We start from the raw sequence: 18,822 nt of genomic DNA on the forward strand, positions 1-18,822 counted from the left end.
GAGACGCCGAGGATTCATTCCCCAAATTGGCCACAATCAGCCCCGTTAAAAGTGGATCACTTCAATGATTACCTTCCCTCCTGTTGATAATGAACAGCCTTGGGCATGGCGGAGAAAAGCAACTCCTCAAAGACTCCCAGCCTTCCTCATACAAACACACTTTTTCCGGCCTTAAAGCATAAATTAGTTTGTTCAGTTTCAAAGAGGAATATCAGTAGAAGTAATGCTCCACATCTCACTGCAACTTCATAGTTTCACCACGAGCTCAGTGAGTTTAATCCAATTAACACATTAAATGTTTGAGCTTTGAACTTAGGCAATCTGTAATCTCCTGTTTTCATTCATTATTTCAGTTTTAGAAATGCAAAATTAAACTCAGTACGTTATTGGAGCCCAAAGGAATTCCTTCCTGTAGCAACATCAAGAATAAAACATTAAAAACTTCACTGCAGAATAATGAAAACAATATTTATAACATTAAGATTCAGTCCCGTATCTCTACCGCAACATGTGAACATTCAGTCATTCCAAAGAATAATCTATAATGCAAAAAAGCCAGAAATTAACAGCACTGTGGTTTTTCAAATCATGTTTATTTAATGTAAATGTCATACAATGTTGAAAATGTACCTGTGAAATAATACAAAGAAATATGCTGGACAGGTTCTAACCTTGGATTCCCTTTTTTTTCAGCGACAAATAGTCCATTTGATCAATAAACATGAAAAACTGTGGAAACTGAAGATTTCCTCTTTACCAATAAATGCAAAAAGGTTCAATTTCTAAACTGGTAGCAGACAGCAGAGGAAAAAATATATATTTTGACGGGGTTTCTCTCTCTTTTTCAACACAGCATGATGTTTTCTGTAAATAAATAAGCTTAAAATCCCATTTATATGCTTTTATGTTACCAAGTATACTATGCTCCCCTAACAAAATAAATAAATAATAATAATTATAATATATCAACTGCTGCCTCAGTATTTTTTTGTCTCTTTTACGAATAAGATGTCAAAATGAGCTGGAACAAGCGAAATAACTTAATTGTCATTGCATCTGTGAAGCAACGTTTGTTGACTGAGTGCATGGAAATGACAATAAATGCAGCCTTTGAGATATTACTGCGCTTTCTTTTGAATGGATGCTGTCATGGATATCCACACTGGACACAGCTGTAAGGCAGCTGGAGAGGAGCTGCTCTGCAGGCGGTGACGTACAGCAGCTCTCAGGTGTGTTTAGGTGAACATTTGGTCTGCTTCTGTGATCCATTTGTTTCATTTGAATTTTATACTTTCGACAAAATAGCGGCTCTTGTTGGGATATTTATGCACAATTAGAAAAAATCAAATGTCACTTTTCCATACTGTGTAGGAACTCCATATGTATAAATACTCATTTATGAACACTAAGTCTCTCTTGGGAAACAAACAGACCGTTTATTGAACTGTACCTGCCATGTTAAATTGATGACCTCATCCTACTCTACCACTAACCCTGTTTCATGTTCACAGCTACATTTTAAACATTACGAATCCACAAGTAATACAAACTGGACCAAATAAGAAATCTGCATGTGTCGTGTTAAGTGTACAGACTGTATGTATGTGTGTGTGCAGATTTACCTGTTCCTTTGCTGCATCACTGAAAGCAGGAAACAAACGAGACCTGAAAGAGATGAGAAAAATAAAAAAAATGAAACCAAATATTCTCCAACGCCAAACATACAATTCAAGGCAACATTTATTTACCTAACCCTGCTCTATTTCATGTAGGTTGTGGAATATTTGTGCAAAATGTAGAACAACATAAAGTGCATTTTGCATGGAATTTATGTAGAACAGCTGCACAGTAAAAAGAAACAAAACTGTATCTGGCTCACGAAATTTGGTCGTCTATTGAATTCCATATCAACTGACTCTTAGCACTATTTCACTTATCGTTTTGGAATATAAAACAGCTGATGATAGGTTCTGTATGTGATCCCAAACATCAACTTCTGGGGACGTGTGAAGCAATTATTGATGAAAATCTAGGAACAACATTGTTCCCCAATACTATAAAGTCAGAGTAAACATTACTAAATGCTTGATGTTCGTGTTGCTCTGCTCTAAACTATAACACCTTAGCTCTTCTAAAAAGATTTAGCAACATATGATAATGAATTGCCTTGTAAACTGCATCGACAGTCAAAAAAAACCCTGAAGACTCTTCAAATTATCATCCATCCATGATCTATACACCACTTAATGCTCATTAGGGTCGTGGGGGGGGTTGGAGTCTATTCCAGCTGACTTAGGGTGAAGGCAGGTCACCAGTCTATCACAGGGCTACACATACAGACAAACATACTAACACTCACACCTACGGACAGTTTAGAATCACCAATTAACCTCAGCATGTTTTTAGACTGTGGGAGGAAGCTGGAGAAATCCTACGCATGCACAGGGAGAACATGCAAACTCCATGCAGGAAGATTCCGGGAAGGCTGGGACAACCGGGAATCTTCTGGCTGCAAGGCGAAAGTGCTAACCAAATACTGGTTGTTTCTTATGGAGCGACTTTTTGGTCCAGTTTTTGTAATTTAATTTCACTAACTGGTGTGTCTGCCTCGGTAAATAACTGACCTGTTATGCACAACTCAAAGTGTGTGCTGTAGAAACAGGCAGTCAGAGTTGCATGCATGTGAGGAGTAATTGCCAGCAGAGGTGATTAAGTTCCTGTCATCAGTCATGAGGTGTGTAGACAGACTTTCAGTCCAACAGTCATCCAAGTGTTATGCATCATGTTTACTGCCCCAGAGGGGCAAAAGAAGGCCTGGTTTATGCAACAAATGAGTACTTCATCATGTCATAAACAGACCGGTAGCAACAGAACAAAAAGCTCCTGTTCATTAGAAAGGAAGCCCGACCCCTACATCCCATCATTATGTTTCACATGTTCAAAATAAAAGACTGTAAGTTATGTAGAAGTATTGTGTGTGTGATGTGAAAAGTGCTTTCCTGTTGTGAAGCTATTCTGAAGCATCAGAGGCACCTGGCGAGAATGTCACATATTCAAGATCCAGTAAAACCAAAAGCGTGAAACATAGATGTTTATGCACACACCTCCAGTACTGATACACACCATGCACACAAGTCTGAACACTCACACAATGGAAATACTACGATACAGTGTCATTCTTCCCCCTCACCGGTTACAACTTTGAGGGAGGTTTAAAGATGTACATGAGACTTTTAGTTAAATATGTGGAACATTAGACCCTCAAGTTGAAACCTGTAAATTTTTATGATTTTACAGTTGAGTGTTCTGTATCTACTGACATCTACTGGTTCAAAGTCCTGACAAAATGGCAAAAGCTGCTTTTTCATTACAATTTCATTAAGCCGATAATGCTGATTCATTTGCACTGCTCCATAAAAATTGATTGACCAAATTACTTCCTTGATGTATCAAACCTCCAAACATAATAAGTTTAAAGTGTCAAGGAGTCTGGTATATTTACAATGATAGGGGAGAAATTTAGGGGGAAACTTCTGACTTTTCTGAGTATTATACTGCTCGATTTGGAATATATATTTTAAAGTCAAGCTTCTGTTCAATATTTTCTGAGTATTGGATTAAAAATATTTGGAGCACTAACATGACACACTATCAGAAGAATCACTGTCGCACAAGGACAACAATGTGAACTGTGAACCTTTGACAGATGCGCTGCAGAATGAATGATGCATGGCTATTAAATAATGAGCAACCTCTGAAAGCTTCAACTTGAAAAAAATAATCTATTATTATTACTAATAGCTATACCCTGTATATCCTAATTTGCAGCCTTTGCCATTTGCATTGTTGCTTTGAACAGTTTCTAAGATCTTCAAGGTTTATGGAGAAAATGGCAACTCTTTCACATCACAAAGAAACACAACTTCCTACAAATGTTTTATTTCTCTTGACCATCGAGTACACGATGCACTGAAGCTGCAGAAGCATTCACTCTCTAACAGTCTGAACATCTAATTAGTAAGGTTTAAGAGAGTGTGTAAAGGGAAGATTACAATCAAATGCAATGGGATAAAATTATAAATCCAGGTATCACGAAGAAGACTGAACTTTAGGAGGGTTCAGGAACCTTGCTTATCATTTATTTGACTATTTTTAGCACTAAGAGGAAGGGATTTCACAAGAACCAATACCTTGGTACAAAGTTGGTGCCAAAATTCTCTGAACCCGATAGCATCTGTTTTGTAATGGTAATGTAGGGGCCATAAATGTTGTACAGGTCTGTTAAACTACTGGAAAAACACAAACCAAAAGTTGTGGATGGAGATATTTTGCATTAGAGTCTACATGATCAGGAAAAATGCAAACACCGTCAGAGCAGTTAAAGAGGAAACACCTCAAACTTAGCTAAATATCCATCCACAGAAATCAAGGTGAGTGAGTGTAGGACTCCAATATCGTGAAGCGTCAAATTGAAACAGGTGCATTTGTTGTCGTAAAGTTTCACACAACATTCACAGAGACTAACGTTGACTTGTTTAGATTAACATAGCAATAAGCTCATAACACAAGCTGGGTTGTGCTTATGTTCTTAGACTCCCATCATCAGTATTCAGTCTGCCAAGGCATTTGGCAGATCTGTGTGTGAGTACACTGTGTGCATAGTTTTATTTTTTATATCAAACAAAGAGTTTACATCAAAATACACTACTGTTCAAAAGTTTGGGGTCACGTAGAAATGTCCTTATTTTGGAAAGAGAAGCAGTTTTTTTCAATGAGGATAACATTAAATGAATCAGAAATCCAGTCTAGACATTGGTAATGTGGTAAATGACTATTCTAGCTGGAAATTTTTAATGGAATATCTCCATAGGGGTATAGAGGAACATTTCCAGCAACCATCACTCCTGTGTTCTAATGCTACATTGTGTTAGCTAATGGTGTTGAAAGGCTAAATGATCATCTGAAAACCTTTGAGCAGTTATGTTAGCACATGAATAAAAGTGTGAGTTTTCATGAAAAACATGAAATTGTCTTGGTGACCCCAAACTTTTGAACGGTAGTGTACATTCATTTGATTATTATCAAATTTTGTATTGAGAATCGTGGAAGTTCAACAGGCAACAATTACCAGATTCCAGGTAAAGGTACATCTGTGTAACCTTTATTTTTCACGTGAACACTCCCTTAGAGCAACTTAATAAAGCATATCCCACACAATAGCAGCCATAGTAACTGCAAAGTTGCCCACCCTCGACATGAACTCTTACACTTCACACTCCATATTCAGCACACACAAAAAATGTTTCATTCAGACCACAGAGAGGAGAAACATTCTGCAAAAGATCTGCATAAACTTGGCAGATAAGTTTAGATACAAAGCACCGTCCTGTAATTTTGTCAATCACAAAATAAACGCCCCCCCAAGACAAAACAATATATCCATTTTTCAGCGAACACATCCAAGTGACAGGAGCGGCAGTAGGTCAACGACTGAGTCAATGTAAAAACACAAAAAAAGATCTGTCTGGGGCGGAAACAAAGATCCAAGAGAACCGTGGCAAGTTAGTATCTCCGGCGTTTGTTATTTGGCCCATCAAAGACGCCCCCTACTGGACTGCCCCTGCCAAATCCTGGAGCTGCTCCAACTTGGGGGCCCAATGGCGGCTGCGGCTGTTGCTGTTGCTGCTGTTGTTGTTGTTGTTTAGGGGACTCAACCTCTGGTCGGCCCCCCACTGATCCACCCTGCAAGTATCTATCAGTTCGCTGCGATATAATGAAGTCAGCGTTGCAGGGAAGGTGGGAATGGCATGAGATCGAAATCACAATTGGTTACAGATGAGGGAAGAAATGTTTGGGTGCCAGACGTGAGTCCAATTTATCCAGGAAAGCAATGGGAAAAGGATCGGAGTGATGTCAAAAATGGGTTTTCAAGGTTCATCAGTCAGGGTTTAGTTAAATCCAAGTGTCACCATCCGAGAGTAAAAGGAGGAGAAGTGAACCACGCAGACAAAAAGAGAGAGAGGAATACGACTGTTAGTTAAATCTACAGCTTTCACATCAACTTCTTAAAAACGTGATAAATTTCAACATAGCATTTACTTCTACGTTAATATAAAGCTACTAAGACTAGACCTGTGGTCAAATACAAACTCTTTATTTAGAAAACTCTTGGAAGCCAAATGTTTGAGAGTTTGAGGCTAGGTTCGGTTTTGGGCAAAGTTCAGCCAATACATGCTGACAAACGGTTTTGATCTTGATTATTATTTATCGACAGATAGGCTGAATTTATTTTTCTAGATACATTACCATGGCTCCATTCTCTGACATCAATGGTGTCCCCATATTTGCTGTTCCCTCTGGGCCAATGGCTCCTCCCCTTCCACTCATGCCCATCATTTGACCCTGGTTAGCACTGGGCCCCGCAGAGGCCTGGTTAAAGCCATCTACAGGCAAACAACGGAGCATCGGTTGGTCATTCTGTACTTCAGTGTAAATAATCCACTGGACGTGCACTTAACGGCAGCTGAAAGCTAAACCTATTCTCACTGGCTTAAAAGTTAACGTTGGCTTTTAGTCAAAAACTAAAAAGATTAGGGATGCACCAGATCGGGAAGCTACAAGACATGACTGATGTACAACGAAAGGGTCTGGATGTGTGACAGAAACGTTACTGTAATCCAGTCAACAGCATGATGACATTAAAGATGAAGTCACAGTCATCAGGAGATGTCAGGTGAATGTTTGTACAATAATTCATGGCACACACCAGCTGAGATGCTTCAGTTTGGTCTAGAGTGGTAAACCAACATTCATGGAGGTACGCTACTAGGCTGATTAAAAATAAAGTAAAACTAACAATCTGTCTGGAACATTATAACTAAAATATGTATGATGCTAAAAGGAAGGCTGGACAACAAAAAGCCTTTAAATATTTGACGAAAACGCTAGCATCAAGGTAGCTTAGCAGGCACCCCCAGTCAGTCTCACCAGATATCTGAAGTTTATGTATCTGAATTGGTATTTAGAGAATAAATCATATCTGTGCACCCCTGAAATGTGACTAAAACATTTATTTTTGGCATATAAAATACTGTAACTTATTCAAATACAGCTAAAATGTATCATCAGTTTGAGGTTCACTTTTGTGATCAAACATCACTCCGTCAACTAATTCCAAAATGTATGAAATTCACAACCAAAAACCAACGTTAATATAAAACAGGTCATTGGTCCTACAATATGTCACAACAGAAATAGAGCTGATGAGTTTTTACAGGACCAATAAACAGAGGTGAAAGATGAAGAACAGAATGACAGGTTGTCATACTGACGGCTAAAATTTGAGGCCAAGTGGCAACGTCCAGATCATTCTACTGACGGACCTTTGGATTGCACATCACCTTAAATATGGAGAAGACAGAGACGAAGTAGTTAGAAATGTGAAAAAACCTACAAGTTCAATCACGCTCAAACGAAGGCCAAACTACAGAACACCTACTGTAACTATCACACACATTTCTGATACACGTCAATGAATTTGGCCAGAGAGCACGAGTAAGTCGAGATAAACGGACACGTGCCATAATAATACCATCATACTAGGAGTACATTTCTTTAACCAGACGCTACTGGGCAAAGGTAAGACTAAAAGCCAAAGGATGACATCTACTGATAACGTGCAGGAAATATTCATTTTAGCTGTTAAATACAATATTTATATATACTGTTTAATTACTATTTCATAAAATGCTGCAATGAAAATCAAATACATTGCTTTGCATTTATTTTTCATACAAAGTGGGACGTAATGTCAGACACCGGATTACTCAACAGTAAAACAACTAGCGTCTTCAGAAACCATAAGTTCTGCTGTATACTTTTATATGCTGTTGTGAAATGATCAGAACTTCTCCACTATTTCAATGTAGAAGCAGGACTCTGACTGGGTGAAGAAATTAGAGAAGATACTTTACAGAAGTTTGATCTTCCTTGATAAGATAATTACTACTCCATATGTAACAAGCATCACTACAAAGCTGTGGATTTTCACATTCTTGTGATAAGTATCCTATATAACACATAAAAGGTTCAAGAGAAATTCAAACAAGAGTAAGAGGTGTGGAGTGGGACAGAACTGGATACAGATTGTGACTGTGATGATTGAATAGGATGTAAATAAAAGCTGATCTTTCGATCCAACACTTCAGCACACAGACAAGCCGCTACCATTGTTGGAAAGTTCAGGTTTGATGTGCGCTACATCTCGCTGCAATGTAGACTTTAAGAGCAATTCAACTACTATGAAAAGATGTGAATTGGATGGGTTAATAATCAGCATTATTAATTTACAAAGCTGCTGCATTAAACTAATTTTAGACGGGCTTACCCAACAAAAGAGACAAATGAGAGAAATTATATTAATTTAATAAGAAAAGGAGCATCACCACATGTACTAACTGGGATGTTTTCAGTGTATCAATACTGTGCTTCATCAAGCAAATATGGGGTTTAAAATCAAGCACAATAATAGGTCTGAGTATTGGCAAAAGTACACATAAAGAATATACCAAAACCACAGTAAATACAATGTGTTTTCATAAGTTTTATGTGCCCAGACTATTTCTTGACCAGGAAATTAGCTGTGGGAGAACAATCTATACTAACAAAGGCAGCAATAATGTGCCATTTTCACAATTTACCATATAAATTAAACAAACGAGACATAACATGTTAAATAGTGAGGTAAAATATGTGCATGTCGAACTCATCCTTTAAGATCATCTCATCAGCTGTAAACATACAATAAACTGCTTCACAATTCCAATTTAAACACGGACTGTATCATCTTCTTTACTTACAGTAAACAGGCACACAGTAAAGGGACACCATTAAAATACTGCAGATAGAGCAGTTAATTTGAAAGTTCATGTTGAACAGTCAAGATACAAGTTAAAACAGAACATATTGTTCTCACTTTTAGACCAAGACGCAACCGTTCCGATTGTGTTAAGAAGTCCATATGACGGAGACATTTGTTTAGAAAGGTGATGTGCAATCCTAGATTATGGTCAATGTGAAGAGCGACCATGTAGTTTTAAGTATCTGTCACATTTATAACATCACAGACTCAAACATCATTCCCCGGCCTCTCATCCTGCACTCTGCCGATCAGCATTTCATGTTACTGAACACATAATTAATATTCCTGAGGAAGTAGACAAATTGTCTTTATTTCTTGTCTCAATTTATTCCCTGTTAAATCAGTTATCTACATAAAAGCTAAAAGCCAAGACAGCCACAGCCTCCTTGCATCACGCAGAAATCATGCTGAAAATCTTAAGTTTTAGCTGTTGAAAAGAATATTATTGTGTCAGATCTGCATACAGCTGAGGATGAGAGCTCAGGGACCAAACACTTCTCAAACTAGAACCCCTTACCCCAACAAACAGACCCTGTTCAGTACACTTTATGTTTCATTAGTAGACTGTGTGTTATTATGTGGAATATTGTCTTCTACTCCTCTGCATTGCATCCCAAGTGACTCCACTTACATCAAAAAAGATGCAAAAACAACTAGAGTAAAGTTAAAAAAAATCTACAGTGAGTCGCTGGAGATGCAAGACAAACAAAGCTGAAAACAGTTCACTAAACATCATTAATCCTGGTCTTCATATCAACCAGTCCGTACATAATCATGCCCGTACCTCCCATATTAATGGCTCCACGACGGCCCAGATCACCCACTCTCATTTCCTGTTCTCTCTGAAAGAAGTGAAGAAGAGCCTTCAGAACAAAACGCTGCTACAATAAAAATCCTAGTGAATAGCCAACTGTGAAACACTCACACTCATAGTACTCATTTTCAGGATAGAACTGATGACGGTCAGGTAAATTACTAACACAACTCTAAGTAATCTTATTTATCAGTGTTAGAAAACAACGGCTTTAGGTTCAGCTTTAATGCTCTGTTGGCTGCTGATTGTCAATTTACTGGCCGCAGACAAGCGTATTACAAAATGTGCAAAAACGAATTCATGCACAACAAATGCATTTTTAAATGAATACGCCACGCAATAATATAATCCACACATTTGTTAATGTGGCTGTTTAAATAATTTTTGCTTCTAACTCAAATGAAAAGTTCTGTCAAAATCGAACACACCAAGCTGACTGACACACATTAGAGAGAGAGCAGCACACTGGAAGGTTGTATGAAGGTTGTGGCAGAATAAACTGTCATGTAATCACTCAGCTGGAACAATGTGTGACCAAACTCAACAAGGACATGTGGACATTGATCTTAAAAGCATTTTAAATTCTATTTTTCACTTTTTAATGAGTGAGTTGTGGTCAAGCTTTGCAGGATAATGTTCTTAAACACGGCATATAGTCGCCCTTTACAATGGGATCTGGTTATGGAAGAATGTGATTAGCGGTTTTAAATGTCTCTAAAATAACTACATACAATATTTTTGGACAATGTTTAACCTTTTCAATATGATTTGATTGCTGTCTTAATTTTAGATATACTATAAATCGGGGTATCTGACCTGGATTAAGTCTACTCAGTTAAATTTCTCATGAAAAACATAAACAGGCTTAATCCAACTTGGTGAAAAGAGAATAGAAGATAAAGTTTTGTTTCAGACATACAGCAGGTCAATGTCATTGTAATTCCATCACTACTGTAAACAGTCTCACAATGTAATCACAAATAAGCGCTGAAATGCATGAGATAAGACTGCAGATGCATCTTCCTTCTAAATGCATTTGTTCTGTTTACGGTGGTAGTAAACTTTTGCATCATACTTACCTTTAAAATTGATAACACATTGCAGTTATATTGAGAAAAATAGAATCATGCCATAACAGAAGAAATGCGCTTAAATGTGAGGAAACTAATGTATAGCATGAAGTCTGTAATCACAAACCGCAGTGATGACGACTGCTGCTACTTTAAGCACCAGATGGCAGCAAAGCCTCATGATGGTTCCTGGAATTTCTCTTTTCAGAGCAGCAAATTGTCACTAACAAATGCTAAGAAAAGCAAATGTGTGCAAGTTTGTTCTCATTAAACTGATCAGTTTTTTCAAAGGTCAACATGACAAATATTTGTGATTTAGACCTTTGAATATAACTATACAGAATTAACAAATTTATATTTTTCAATATGGCAAAGGAAGATAATGTGAAGCACGTAATTCAGTTTGAGTCCCGAATATATCAGTTGTGCTGACGCACAACACATCCTCTTAGTAAAAGAAAAACAAAAAAACTATTAATATATAATTTCTAATTTTGTTCACATGTATGTGTCCTATGCATTGTTCCAAAAACTATGTCTGTTCATTGATAAGACCAACGATATCGACATGTGTTATGTGAAATTAACGATGTAGACTCCAACAGGACCTCTAACCAAAGAAAAAGACGTGAAGAGAAAAGTTATAACAAAGAAATCATTTAAATACAGTATCACACACACACACAGACAAACACACAAGAATGAAATCAATAAATTTCACTTAAACTTAGTTTTCTATCAAATAAATGCCCAAAAAATTCTACAGATTGCATGGCTTTGCTTTATATCACTACAAATATTCCACCTGAATAAGTTAAGAGCAATTCATGCTTTTTGGCTCCACATGTTGTAAATTTGGTCCACATTTATCTCTTTATGGACAACCACAAATGTTTGTTATGAGGAGAAACTGTAAAAGCAGATTGTGAGTCATCCAAACCTTTTAATTCATCTCTTAATGATCTGTGCATGTTTTCCAACCACTGTGCTCAGCCCACCTCAGGAATAATCAGAATATCTCGGTGCTACAGTTCAATCTGTAACTGTTATAAACTGTAAAAGTGCAAAGTCACACGCCTTCAGAAATATCCACCAGTTCACAATGCGTTTTACTTTGTCGATATGTACGAACAGCGGGAGTTGTTGTGTATCGGTCAAGCAGAAACAATGAATTGGCCTTAAGGACTTGCATCCTTCCTGTCCAACATGATCACCAAATTTTGACAGTTTTGCCTGTAACACGATGCTAGAAACTGATCTTACCAACTACAAATTATCCAAACACACACTCACACACACATAAATATCAATGTTTACAGACACATCAAACTCCCACTCCTTGAAAAACACCATTATTAGATTATATATACACACAACCATGTTCCCGTCTTCTACATCATGTCGATTTCTAACTAAAATTCACTGGTACAGCTGCCAGTGCAAAGGATCTGCACTAACATGAGACTTTTTTGTGCTACGAATATTAACCTAAGCAATGTAATGAATTTACAGGACAAAAAAAAATCCACTATAAAAACGAGCAGTTACAGTTTGATGAAATAATTACACATTGGATTCCAGAGTCATTACTAATTCATTACATATAAGACATTTTTAAGTAACATGTGTGCAATACAAACTGACACAAGCGTCCTCCAATTATTACTACTACAACTATTTTATGTAAAATTATTGTGCTGATATTCGGCTTCGGTGGTAGTCGGTGGTGTGAAAATATTACTTGAGAAGCAGTAAATTTGTAGGTAAATAATCATGCAGCTTGAATTTGACAGAAAGAGAAAAGGACAAAGTAAGAAATAGTAAAACAAGTTAATAGTTGTTCTTATGATCTAAATATAAATTACACTTACACTGTGCACAACAAGTGTTGCATTACAGTGATGTGGTTACCATGACAGCAACTGTTCAAAATACTGTGAAGTTGCTATAAATAAACAAAAAGAAGGAAAAGTCTGCCTCTATTGAAATATTTTAAACTTGCTACAAAATTATGAGGAACTGTGAAAACTTTGCACCACAAGTCAGACTCTGGTCAAATGCAGGAAACGCAAAAACAATTTAAAGTCTAAATGGACTTTATGTTCAGCAACAACTAAGCACTGGACCAACTGAAAACTTTCTGACATTTAATTTAGCATTTTTTACAAGTGGAAAAGTGAGCAGTGATAAAATTACTGGCATCTATTGTTTGCCATCTACTTTACTGATGTATACAGGCCACCACTCAATATTAAATGGCCTCAATTTCCATGTTTATTTTCTAAAGAATGCTTTTTTTAAGACACTACATAATCCTGCTGGTGCAAGAATCCAAACATAATTTTCTAACAGTATTATAATTCAATAAAAGTTCAACAACCTCCAGACTTGTGCAGCTTGTTTTACACACTCACATGCAGCAGTAACACTACAAACAACCCATAATTCAAACCTCTGTGTACCACTGTTACTTACCATATGTAATAACAGTATATGCTGTCATGCATGTGTGTAGTTCTCAGATATATTCACAGAAAATACACTGTTTTATGTCCAGGCCTGTGCTGTAGTCACAATCAAAGGGCTTGTACGGTGCTTTACAGAAAGCTAACAACTCAAGCTTGTTGTTTATTTATGACATTTATGTATCAGCCTTTACGATCAGTCGCTGGCAGACATAATTGTTCGTTGCAGATATTTGTATATTTTACTACAACTGTGAGTGGACAGGTGTGTTTGTGCTCCATCTGTACTCACATTTTCCATGTAGTTTTGTTTGAAGCCTTCTGGTTGGCGCCTCAGGTCCTCCTGCTCTCTGTGTCTCATTATCTCCTCCTCTCTCCTCCTCCTCTCCTCCTCATGTCTGTACAGAGTAACGACAGAAATGAGGCAAATAATACGAATGAACTGATGTAAAGCCTCTTTAATTTGAAAAACAAAAACATAAAGCAAGGGCCAAAGCCTAAAACGTAGTACTCATATATTGCTGAGTGATTAAAGTCAAGTCAATCACATGGCACAAATTTGTCGCAAAGGTCTAATCTCAAACATCACTTCACGGCAGTAAAAAGACTAAGGGCTGAATGACATGTTTAAGGGCTGATACTGACGCCGATTATTGGTAATCAAGAAAGACTGATAACCAATATTTAGACTGATATACAGTAAATGTGATGTTTTAATAGCATGTGAGAGCAGAGAGTCTCAAAACTTGGCTTGTGTATTAGTAAGGGTGACTAAAAGTGAATATGTAAAACTGAAATAGGAGTGATTAAATCTTCTCTGTTTATGTGCGATCAACTGACACTTATCAGTTTGTCTCCTGCAGTTACATCTGCTATTCTTCTCTATTTTCTTCGTCTTTCAATGTTCTATCACTTGTATTGTCCACTAAAGTCTAGATCTGAAAGCTTTACTAGTTATTGTTTTCCAGGGTCTGCTTCAGTTTAATCTGAGTGCCTCCTAACTTAACCGCTAGCTGTTAGAATAGCCTTAGCCACTGTTACAGAAGAAAATTTCCCGGTTTGTGGCAACGGCTTGTGTTTATGGGTCAGTTTTTTCAGTCTCTGCTTGAGAGACATTTCTGAGACCACAGAATGACAACAGATGGAGAGGAGGTTGCATCAGACCTGAAGTAGCACGTTTATTATCTAAATAATTATTCAACAAAAATACAACTTACAGATAATCATAAAAAAAGCCAAATATCGGCCACAATAATCAACCAGGTCGATATTCAGTCTATCCCTAAAAAAATATTACTCAACAATATCAGCTAAAATAATTTTCAGTGACTTTATGAAATGTAAACTGTACAATTAGCCCAACCTAACAGATACTGACTGAACTCTCTACTGCGCTCTGCCCTAAAGATTTACTAAAAGAAAAGAAACACACCTCATCTCCATCTGCTTTCGTCTCTGCAGCTCCTGGTTGCGAAGCTCCTCCAGTCTCCTCAACTCCTCCTGACGTCTCATTAGATCTGGTTTAAAAAAGGAGGACAACATAAGTAAGGAGGACTGGTAGAGATGCTGGTAAATAAGAAAGAATAAATACAATAGGGATGTAACACTGTGGGCCTTTCAAATCTGCACACGTGTACCGATCAAATGCAGCCTCTGAACTTATTTTGTGTCCAGAACTCAAACTGAATCTCTGTGATGCCCTGGTGCAGAACTTAAAGATGTTACAAGATGTTAAAGTTTGCTGTTTATGAACACTGTGGTTTCTCAGCTAACTACAAAGCTGATGGGCAAAGACAGGTGGATCAGAGAAAAGCTACCTGCCAGTAATGTTCACCTGCGGTCAGATGAGTAGCTGGTTGTCAGACTTGCTCATTCATTTGAAACTAAATGTAGACATAGTGGTGCATGGAAATAGAAGGTTTATGCTGTGCAAACTGAGCTCCCTGTGGCATTTAGGCAGCCTCTGGCTACAAATTCAGACCAGAGGAAAGCAATAACAAACAGCATGTTATTTTATAGCAACGTATCTGCAGTGTTTTCAGCTATGGAGAGCAGAAGTTTGAAACATATACTGAATGTAATAGAGCTCAACTAAGAAGTCCCCTCTAATTCACACTGCAGTCAGCAGGCCAATCAGCTCTTTATAAACAACCACAAGCTACAACTGTCCAGAACAAATCTGAACACTCGCTGTTCGTCTCACAACCAATGGGAGGATGTTTAGAACTACAGGGGTCCTCGAACTTAGGCCGGAATTCCATTCCTAGGTCACGACGTAAGTTGATTTTCACCATATATCAGAACTGACACTCTCCTATGTGTCCCGTGTGGCATACAACCGGCGAATGAAAACAAAGCCATCTTCCTTTTATAGTGCCACATGGCAACGTATTCATCTGCTTCACTCACCAACTAGTTCCATGTAACCAGTTCCAACTTAACGACGAAACGCTGCAGGTCAAGGACATCGTAAACTGAGGACCCCCTGTACTGAGATTTACCCAGCAGTAACGGTGCAGATCAAGTAGTTAATCTTTCAAATGCTACACTTTATTGGATCTGATGTATTTTCAATTTGAGACAATCCTAGTGTGATGTTTAAAGCTGCGAAGACCTAGCGTCCACATAAAAGGACATAACTTTTTTTTCCCAGAAAGAAAAAGAAGCAGTCAATTGTTTGCGTTTCTTGTTTTTGTTGTGTGTCATACAAACAATTATACCACTGATGATAAAAAGGTAACAAGCAGTTTTTCCAATAGCAGTAATAAAACACCAACCTAAAAGAGGACATTTAAAGCCGCAGCTCTTACCTTGTCGCATTAACATGAGTTGATGTTCATGTTTTGCCGACTCCAGCTCAGCCTCTAGTTTCTCTTTGGCCTCTTTAATGTTCTTGTCCACCTGCTCTCTTTGCTGTTTCTCCATCTCATCGAGAGCTTTCCAGCGAGACGAATATTCAAATTCAAATGTCCCCGGTTGGGCAAAACGTGGCGGCTGCTCTCTTTCCCTGAGAAGAAACAAAGTAGAAATTAAGGGTGCCGCATTTAGTCGGCACAACTTTTGCCCCGATCATTTATCGGCTGCAGTCAGCGCCACAGTTTTAGAAAATGGTGACTGCAGCCGAATCAGACATGATTCAGTGTTAAAGTTTTTGAACACCCAAACCAAATTATTACAAAAAAAAAAGTAGTTTGTACACTGTATAAAGTTTAGATGGCATACAAGAGACAAGCATCCAGGCTTTCTCCCCTGAAAATGTAAAAACATCACAAGTATCACCTGCTCATGAGCAGGGAGAGCTTTTTTAAATTCAGCTTTTTAAAACTGATACTCTTTTTTAAATCTGTTACTGTTTACTGTCATGTGCACCTACTTGGCAAAAACTATTTCTCATTCAACAACAGTATCAACAAAAATAGAAATCTGGATGCAACAAAAAAACGTGATTGGTTACACGCATCAGCACACAAGACATGGCAGTAACCTCCACACTAAGCAAACAGTACACACCTACAACCAACTTCTTCACTAAGTTCACAGTGGCTAAACGAATGTTCATCTCTTTACTTACTTATAGTATTTAGGTGTTTTCTGCAGCATTTTTTCAGGCAGCCCATCCTCATCATCATACTGCTCTGAGGGCTCCACAATTGCTGGACAAGGTGTGCTGAGGAGAGGAGGACAACAGCTTGATAAATCAATACCAAAATACTTGAAATTAAATGTAAATGGAACAGAGTGAGATCACAGTCATTTGTCAGGGTTAGCACAAAACATTTGGTCTTATGAAGTAGCAGGTTAGCAGAGCAACAGCAGCAGATTTTTCCCATCTGAGAATCCAGTGTGATGATGGATGAGAGAATTAAAAAAACAACATCCTGAAGACAATTATGCCTTTAATATGAGTTAAAGGTAAAATGCTAGAACATCCATTTTAAAAGGTAAGTACTGTGCTGTCATTTTGGCACGTCGCAATTAATAAATTCCCATCACCAGAAGCAAGTTCAACTCATTAAACAACTTGACCCCACACACTTACGTGGTGAGCAGCAGTGCTCCCTCAGTGCAGCGCTCCAGGGCTTTACGAGCGGCTACTTTGTTTGCAAACTCCACGATGCCTCTCCCAGTGGGACGACCACGGTCATCTGTCACAACAACAGCCCGTTCCACTGGCCCGAACTGAGAAAACGCCTGAACAGATCAACAGAGACAGAAAATCAGACGGACAATCATCACATTGTTTCTAAGGCTTTATTACAACTGTATTTTACAGTCCTTGTCCACTTTACCTGTTCCAGCAGCTCATTTGTTACTGCGGGCAACAGATTGCGCACTTTGAGTGCAGCACCATGCGTGGCAAAGCGAACTCTGACAGGTCGATTATTCAGCATCGTCCCATCCAGCTCAGCTTTAGCAATCTCTGCCAGTGTCCGGGTTTCCTGGAAGACAAAGAAGAAAGAAATGATGATATCCAGTGAGGCGTATTAGGACATGGCAGAAGAAACTGTATTAAAACTGTGATCTCCCCTTAAATAATAACTTTATTTATATGGTACAGTTTATATAACAAGTACAACTCTGTTTTGTTTTATGTCACTAACAATAAGAGAATAAGCTAGAAGAAAAATAACTGTATTAAAATAAAATGCAAAACAATGAAGTGCAAGAGTCCATTATAAAAGTAGTAACTACGGGTAAAATTAAAATGAAAGGCACAGCATTCAGTCAAAACTAGTGTTAAAACCTGGTTAAGATATTCTGTAAAGTGTGTCCATCTCTAAAATGACATGTTCATAATAAATGAGTAAACAGTAGCTTCTGCTAATGCTAGCAGCTAGCATCTTTCTTTCGACACTTAGCCACGAAATTTCGGTTCTCGCGCTAGAAAACCATTTGATGCATTTCAATGACCAAGTTAAAGGCAAAAGGCAGATTTTTTTTTTTTTTTTTTTTACATACCAGACGAATGAAGCCGAAGCCTCGGTCTCTGTTGATAAACACCTCGTTAACGTCTCCGTATTTAGCAAACATGTTTTTGAACTCCTCCTCGGTGATATCCACCGGGAGACTCCCGACAAACAGCCGGGACCGCTGGGTAAACGTCTTTTCACCGGGCTTCCTAAAGCTTGTAATGTCCAGAGTCATTTCTGCCGGACCTTCGCTGCTTCCTTCCCCGGTTCCTTCAGGCTGTTCTGCCGCTGGAGACTGCTGAGGCGGCGGGGCTGGACTGTCTTTGTTGGCCGGTGTCTGCTCCGCGGCCGGGGAGTCGGTGCCGCGTTTAGCCGCCTGAGGAGAATTGCTACTTAGCATGTTGGTTTGTTGCATATTTCGGTTAGCCATGCTCAGGGTACTTAATTTATTTCACAAAACTACTCGAATTAAAGTAAATTCTTTTAAATGCTCGTGTACCGGCGGTGTCTGAACACACCTCCTCCTACTCGGAGTTTCAAAGATGTCGACAGTTGCGCACGCAGTTTTCATCACTTCTCGCGAGATCTGTGGCTGATTAGACGCAGAGAAGGAACGTCGCTTCCCCCCATTGGTCACTGAAAC

At 38.3% G+C, this 18,822-nt stretch overlaps 1 protein-coding gene across 2 annotated transcripts; it reads right to left on the bottom strand.

Annotated features, from left to right (window-relative positions):
* Window positions 1–572: 572 nt before the first annotated feature.
* On the bottom strand, window positions 573–18,739 carry pspc1 (paraspeckle component 1). 2 transcript variants are annotated; one of them, XM_035952975.2, is made up of 10 exons: window positions 18,229–18,738; window positions 17,559–17,708; window positions 17,309–17,460; window positions 16,841–16,936; window positions 16,080–16,276; window positions 14,702–14,786; window positions 13,562–13,667; window positions 9,705–9,762; window positions 6,307–6,443; window positions 3,924–5,763 (listed from the first exon to the last, which is right to left on the bottom strand). In XM_035952975.2, the coding sequence occupies exons 1-10, from the start codon at window positions 18,607–18,609 to the stop codon at window positions 5,563–5,565; spliced, it is 1,563 nt and encodes a 520-aa protein (XP_035808868.2). In that variant the 5' UTR covers window positions 18,610–18,738; the 3' UTR covers window positions 3,924–5,562. The 2 variants fall into 2 exon arrangements, with proteins under 2 accessions (XP_035808869.1, XP_035808868.2); XM_035952976.2 differs by lacking the exons at window positions 3,924–5,763; window positions 6,307–6,443; window positions 9,705–9,762 and adding an exon at window positions 573–1,665 and having other exon boundaries at window positions 18,229–18,739.
* Window positions 18,740–18,822: the final 83 nt, after the last annotated feature.

Source organism: Amphiprion ocellaris, chromosome 24 (genome assembly GCF_022539595.1).
Source record: "Amphiprion ocellaris isolate individual 3 ecotype Okinawa chromosome 24, ASM2253959v1, whole genome shotgun sequence".
In the NCBI taxonomy this organism is placed as follows: Eukaryota; Metazoa; Chordata; class Actinopteri; family Pomacentridae; genus Amphiprion; species Amphiprion ocellaris.